General features: G+C 44.1%; 1 protein-coding gene across 1 annotated transcript; it reads left to right on the forward strand.

Annotated features, from left to right (window-relative positions):
* The first annotated feature begins 501 nt into the window (after positions 1 to 501).
* On the forward strand, positions 502 to 7,061 carry LOC310686651 (actin, cytoplasmic 3). The gene is made up of 2 exons (XM_083460613.1): positions 502 to 643; positions 5,902 to 7,061. Exon 2 carries the CDS (start codon positions 5,913 to 5,915, stop codon positions 7,041 to 7,043), a length of 1,131 nt encoding a protein of 376 aa, XP_083316739.1. The 5' UTR covers positions 502 to 643; positions 5,902 to 5,912; the 3' UTR covers positions 7,044 to 7,061.
* Positions 7,062 to 7,555: the final 494 nt, after the last annotated feature.

Here is a 7,555-nt window from a genome sequence, read left to right on the forward strand (position 1 = left end):
CCGTGTAGAGCGAGTTACAGTAATCGAGCCTGGGGGTAATTGTTGCATGGATCACTGTGGCTAGATGAGGGCGAGAAAGGTAAGGGACCCACAGCTTAGCATGGCGAAGGTGGAAAAATATCGCCTTTGCTGTAGCTGCAACCTGCGCCTCCATAGAGAGGGAGGTGTCAAAGGTTACACCCAAACTCCTGACAGAAGGCGCTGGCACTAATTGAGCCCCCGCAAGAGATGGGAGTTGGCCCCCCAACCCCATGTCATCCCAACCCAGCCAGAGGACCTCTGTCTTCAAAGGATTTAACTTCAACCGGCTCCCACATGTTGAGTCAGCAGAAGGACTTTTTTTAAAGACACACCAATGAACTGCTAGAATATGACCAGAGATGCTTCAATCTGACCATATTTGGCCATACTGCAAAACGCAGCCCCTTTGCTCTTTGCCCTGAGAGGCTACGGGAGGTGTATTTATGATATTTCTTTACTGCACACGTGGTTTCCAATAAAACAATTTTCAACAGATAAGCTGAGGTATAAGACCAGGGGGCAGACTGGATAGGAACAGGTAAGTGGAACGAGGAAGGAAAAGATTTTGCGTTTACTGGGATCCCCGTGAGATTAACAGCAAAGGCGACCGCATATCCCTCAGGTAAGTATGATACAGGACTCAGCACCCACGGTTTCTCTGCCTGATCCTTCCTGTTCTGTTTGTTTCCTTTCTACTCTGTAGAATGACAGAACTGTAGAGTTGGAAGGGACCCCCAAGGGTCATCTAGTCCAACCCCTGCAATGCGGGAATCACAACTACAGAATCCCTGACAGTTGGCCATCCCACCTCTCTTTAAAAAACCTCTAGCTTATGATCAGAGGGAAGGTGAGCTGTTCTGGAGGCTGGGTGAGGGAGGAAAGGAAAGGCTGTAGCTGAACGGGAGAGCACCTGCCTTGCACACAGGTCCTGGGTTCAATCCCAGATAGGACTGGGAGAGGCCCCTGCTTAAAATCCTGGAGAGCTGCGGCTGCCCACCGGTGTGGACCACCCTGAGCCAGATGGACCAAAGGTCTGATCTCATACAAGGCACCTTTTTGAGCTCCTAGGCTAAATTCAAAACGGCAGCCTGGGCAGTTGGAGGGGCCTTGGCGCAGCAGCAGAGCGCAGAGGTTGTTCCTGGCATCCCCAGGTGGAAAGTAGCAGTTGTCCGGAGACCCAAGAGTTGCTGCTGGTCAGGGTAAGCAATGCTGTGGGCTAAATGGACTGACGACCAGACTTGGTCTATGGGCAGAGTTTTGCTAGAGAGTAGCTGTAGCTCAGGGACGGAGCCTGTGGTCTGAATCGGAACACAGGAATCATTTCCAAGAAGCTGTAGGACTGAGCAGCTGCGCAGGAGCAACTGGAGAAATGGTCACCATCTTCCCTAGACCCTCAACTTCCCACCTTACATTCCAGGGAAATGGGGTACCCACCCGATGCTGCTGAACTACAACTCGCAGCGACTCCAGCTGGCACAACTAGTAGTCCGGGATGAGGGCAACTATAGTCCAGAAACATCTGCTGAGCCCCATATAGGCTACCCCGTCATGATTATTTATTTCACGGATATACCCCCTTTCCTTCAAGCAGCTCAGAGTGCCATACGTGCAAATTTTATATGGCGGGGGGGGGGGGAGCAAGGATAAAATTAGAAGTAATGATGGGCCCAAAGGAAAGTGGAAGATTCGCAGTGCCAGATTTAAGAAAGTATTTTGAGGCAGCGTGTTGGATAAAAAAATGGATATTATTAAAAGATAATGAAGTCCTAACATTAGAGGGCTGGGACAAAATATACGGCTGGCACAGCTATTTATTCTATGACAAAAAAGAACAACATAAAAAATTTACAAATCACATAGTAAGAAAGGCTCTATTGGATGTCTGGGAAAGAACAAAAGGGGAAATTATTGAGAAAACTCCCCAATGGGTTTCGCCAGTGGAAGCAACTACAACATTAAAGAGTAATGTAAAAGAGACTTGGCCAACATATAGGGAAATATTAGAGGATGCAGACAGAAATACTAAATTAAAAACTTACGAACAATTACAAACATTTGGAATAAATTGGTTACAATATTATCAATTAAAAGCAACATATGAAAAAGACATAAAAAGGGGGGATTTGAAAATAAAACCTCAAAATTAGAAAAGGAAATATTGCAGAGCGATCAAAAAATACTTGCAAAAATGTATAGATTATTAATGAAAACCAGCTTAGAACAAGAGACGAAAGGGGAAAACATGTTAAAATGGGAGCATGATTTGGGATATGAGATAGATCTGGAAAGATGGAAAACTTTTTGGGAGGAAAACATAGATTTTACTGTGTGTGATTTATTAAGGGAGAATTTCAGAAAAATTCACCACAGATGGTACTTAACCCCTGACAGACTGTCAAAAATAAATAAAAGGAACAACGACAAATGTTGGAAATGTAACAGAACAAAAGGTACGTTATACCACATGTGGTGGACTTGCCCAAAGATTAAAACCTTTTGGGACATGATTCATGACGAAATTAAAAAATTGATAAGGACATCACACACAAAAAAGGCAGAGGCATATCTATTAGGAATTCTAGATAAAGATATCCCAAAAGATAAGAGTAACTTATTTCTATACGCGACAACAGCAGCAATAATTTTGATTGCTAGCTATTGGAAAGAGGAAAGCATCCCAACAAAAAGAGAATGGTTGGGGAAACTTTGTGAGTACCTGGAATTAGCAAAATTGACAGATATAATAAGGAGAAAATCCAAAACTATGGTTATGAAGCAATGGGAGTGCTTAAATTATTATTTACAAAACCAAGGCTCAACTACAAAAATCTGGTTGTATTTAGAATAATCTTGTGCGTAATATAAAAAATACAAAGTGAGACATTAAGGAAATCAAAAGGGAAAATATGAAGAACAGAGGTTCTGACGAACGGATTACTAAAAACGCGTGAGGTAAACGGTGGAAGTCTTATTTCCTTTTCAAAAGAAACAATTTATTTAAGGTAGATAAGGACAAGATGAAATTATACAATTGAATATAAATAGAGATGGGAAACGGCTATGTATTGTGAGTACTTATCTACTTTAAAAAATTTTCACATATGATCTTTTTCTTTTACTTCTTTATTCTTTCTTTGTTCTTTTTTCCTTTTTTCCGATATCTTACCTTTATCACTGCTTTATTGTAAACAGCATTTTATAGAGGTATAAATAACTGTAAATACGAAAAGAGACAAAATATTCTCAAATTCTTTTTCCATGGTTAGATGTACTTTCTTTTTCTTTTGTATTTTCTTTTGTTGTGAATATGTATGTCTTTTTAATTTGTACTTAATAAAATTATTTTAGAAAAAGAAAAAGAAAAAACAGGGTGCCATATGTGCTCCCTGCCCTGCTTTAATCTTCACAACAACCTTGCAAGGTAAATTATCCTGAGAGACAGTGACTGTCTCCAGGTCATCCAGTGATTTGAACCCAGATCTTCCTAGTCCTGGTCCAACATAACATCTGGATCAGGAGAAAGCTTTGGACCGGTGTCTGGATGCAGTGGTGGACTGGGCGAGGGCCCATCATCTGTGCTTGACTCCTGGGAAGATTGGGGCTCTATGCAAAGGTAGCTCCCATGTTCGGGAAATTGGCAAGTTACCTGTTCTGGATGGAGTTGCACACCCTCTGAAGAGGCAGGTGGGATGACATGGAGAAGATCTGGCACCATGTCTTCTAAAACAAGATGCCAGTGGCCCCCTAGGAACATCTGGTCTTGTTTTGTTTTTGTTTTTTTAAATGATATTTATTAAAATTTCATAAACAAAAAATTACATAGGAGACAAGGGAAAATATAGAAGAAAAAAGGAGAAAAAACATACAAAATACAAAGTATAGAAAAATTTTTTTAAAAAGCACTTAAAAACAAATTTATCCTTCCGTATCTTACATTTCATTTCCTTACTTCCCTGACCTCCTCTCACCTCCCTTTTTTGTATTCCAGTTCAATTGGTTAATTCAGCAATTCCTTTCCCTCTTTGTTTTTGTCTTAGTCCTTTAACTTAATATATTATAGCTTTAAATTCTCACCTATTAATCATCCTTTTTTTCATACATCTTTATAACATTGCTGCTAAAACCACTTAATTTCATTCTGACATCATTCTAACATTCATTAATTTGGAACATCTGGTCTTGTTTAGCAAACATGCAACAGTGAAACTGTGCGGTCTAGTTACCCCTGCTTCCAATTTGTTTTTATTTATTCATATACCGCCACCCTCCTCTCATCAAATAAATCCTTTGTTTTCTCTTCTGAACCTTCCGATATTCAGCTTCGTTGGAAGTCCACAAATTCTCATGTCACAAGAGAGGAAGCAAAACGTTTCCTGTCCAATTTCTCCACGCTATGCACAATTTGTTAGAAGTCTATCGTGTTGCCTCTTTCTTTCTTTAAACCAAAAAAGGCCCCAATGCTATTTTCTCATAGGACAGAAATATCAAATACTTCAGCAACAGAAAAAGGTTTTTAAAATAGTAATAAATTAAGCAGTTCAGAACTATCATTAAAATGACTGGCTAAAGGTAAAGGGACCCCCTGACTGTTAGGTCCAGTCACGGACGACTCTGGGGTTGCGGCACTCATCTCACTTTATTGGCCGAGGGAGCCGACGTTTGTCCACAGACAGCTTCCGGGTCATGTGGCCAGCATGATTAAGCCGCTTCTGGCGAATCAGAGCAGCGCACAGAAACGCTGTTTACCTTCCTGCCAGAGCGGTACCTATTTATCTACTTGCACTTTGACGTGCTTTCGAACTGCTAGGTGGGCAGGAGCAGGGACTGAGCAACGGGAGCTCACCCCGTCGCGGGGATTCAAACCACCGACCTTCTGATTGGTAAGCCCTAGGCTCTGTCGTTTAGACCACAGTGCCACCCACCTCCCAAGGAAAATGACTGGCTACTCAAGAAAAATTGAAATGACTGCATACAAATGTAACAGATGGGGCAAATACGGCTTTATAGAATCATATAATTGTAGAGTTGGAAGGGGCCGCAAGGGTCATCTAGTCCAACCCCTTGCAATGCGGGAATCTTTTGCCCAATGTGGGGTTTGAACCCACAACCCCGAGATTCAAAATCTCAGGCTCTACTGATTGAGCTGAGTTGTTGTAAAAAAATACACGTGCTCTTTTCCTAAAATGGTGGAACAACCTGGTAAAGAAAATGCTTGTTAGTGTGATGTGAATTTTTTTCAGAAAATCAAACCTCTGGTTCTTTAGAATGGGCTCAAGTTTGAAAGTGACTGCAGAATAGTTTTAGGGAGAGAAGCACTGTCACTCCTCACTCATGAGAATGGGTGGCCGTAAAGGGGAAATAGCAGCTTTCTTGCCTTGCCTTTGGGCAAAAATGGCAATGCAGAGAGAAAACAGGCAGCACTGATTTATCAGGGAGAGGGAAAATGCATCTGTCTGTGCTGGGTAATTTGGGCAAACCAGGGGCAAATTGAGCGGTGCCATCTTAATTCGTATTGACACCAGAAGGCACCGTTGCTGTATTGTTCTCGGGGCCTGCTGGCACTTTTCTCCGTCAGGCAAGCCTCTCTAAATGTGTAAAGTTGACGTGTATTCCAAGGAGTAAAAAATTTTTCTATGTGTATGTACTTAAACGCCAGCTTTGTTTGCATTTGGCAGATTTCTTAGCTTGACTTGTTTCTTACTTCTTACTCATATGGATAATTCTAAAGTGCATTTTTAGAGAGTTGCACTCTCAAGGTGGATGAAGCTGGAGAATACATTAGTGTTGCATAGCTTGTCTCTAATCTCTCTTGTCTAAAGTGTCTCCACCCTTGTCCTAAAACAGCTGCCTGAAGTCTGTCCCGTCTTGCATTCCCTACAGATCCATTCAAAATGGCGGAGGATGAGGTTGCCGCTCTGGTCGTGGACAACGGCTCCGGAATGTGCAAAGCGGGATTTGCGGGAGACGACGCTCCACGGGCCGTGTTCCCCTCCATCGTGGGGCGGCCCAGGCACCAGGGGGTCATGGTGGGGATGGGCCAGAAGGACAGCTATGTGGGGGATGAGGCGCAGAGCAAGAGGGGCATCCTCACCCTGAAGTACCCCATCGAACATGGCATCGTCGGCAACTGGGATGACATGGAGAAGATCTGGCACCACACCTTCTACAATGAGTTGCGTGTGGCCCCCGAGGAGCACCCAGTCTTGCTCACGGAAGCCCCCCAGAATCCGAAGGGGAACCGTGAGAAGATGACACAGATCATGTTTGAGACTTTCAACACGCCAGCCATGTACGTGGCCATCCAGGCCGTACTGTCGCTCTATGCTTCTGGCCGCACCACCGGGATTGTCATGGACTCTGGGGACGGGGTGACCCACACGGTGCCCATCTATGAGGGCTATGCGCTGCCTCACGCCATCAAGCGCATGGACCTGGCTGGTCGTGACCTGACTGACTACCTCATGAAGATCCTGACTGAGAGGGGCTACAGCTTTGTCACCACGGCCGAGAGGGAGATAGTGCGGGACATCAAGGAGAAGCTCTGCTACGTGGCCCTGGACTTTGATCAGGAGATGGCCACAGCCAGCTCGTCTTCCTCTCTGGAGAAGAGCTATGAGCTGCCGGATGGGCAGGTGATCACCATTGGCAACGAGCGCTTCCGGTGCCCTGAGGCCCTCTTCCAGCCCTCCTTCCTGGGCTTGGAGTTGCCTGGCATCCATGAGGAAACCTACAACTCCATCATGAAATGCGATGTGGACATCCGCAAGGACCTGTATGCCAACACAGTGCTCTCTGGTGGTAGCACCATGTACCCCGGCATTGCTGACCGGATGCAGAAGGAGATCTCTTCCCTGGCCCCCAGCACGATGAAGATCAAGATCATCGCCCCACCAGAGCGCAAATATTCGGTGTGGATCGGGGGCTCCATCCTGGCCTCTCTCTCCACCTTCCAGCAGATGTGGATCAGCAAGCAGGAGTACGATGAGTCTGGCCCATCCATCGTCCACCGCAAATGCTTCTAACAATCCAAGCAGCCAACCTCTTCTGGCCAAGTCCATATATATTGGGGCCTTGCTTTTATCTGTTGAATTCTGTCCTCTTGCAGGATATTTAGTATTTATCCAGTTCTTGATCTGGCTCCTGCATTGGGCAACCTTTGTCCACCGCTTTGCCAAGGCTTGTCCACAGCTGCACTCATAATAATAATAATAATAATAATAATAATAATAATATATAATTTCTACTCCAGCCACTCAGATTGATTGTGTACCACCTTTGCCTTTTCTTTTTTCTGATTCATGTGGAGTTCAGTACTTTATTACTATCCATTTTCTCTGTCAAACAAAACAAAACAAGGCAATAAAGTCATGCTAAATAAAGTAAAAATTGGTGTGCTTCTTGTAGTAAACGACTCTCTTGGTAACCACAACTTTTTGGAGCTAACACGTAACATGAAGCCAATCTACTGCTCAGCATTGCAGCGAGACAGATTGGGGGTACAGAGAGCCACACTTGTGGTTTCTGCTTCACTTGT

Source organism: Podarcis liolepis (assembly GCF_965112155.1).
Source record: "Podarcis liolepis genome assembly, chromosome: 9".
Taxonomy (NCBI): domain Eukaryota; kingdom Metazoa; phylum Chordata; class Lepidosauria; order Squamata; family Lacertidae; genus Podarcis; species Podarcis liolepis.

Bases quoted from the DNA above. Each gene is read 5' to 3' on its own strand.
- LOC310686651 (XM_083460613.1), top strand. From the start codon at position 5,913: ATGGCGGAGGATGAGGTTGCCGCTCTGGTCGTGGACAACGGCTCCGGA.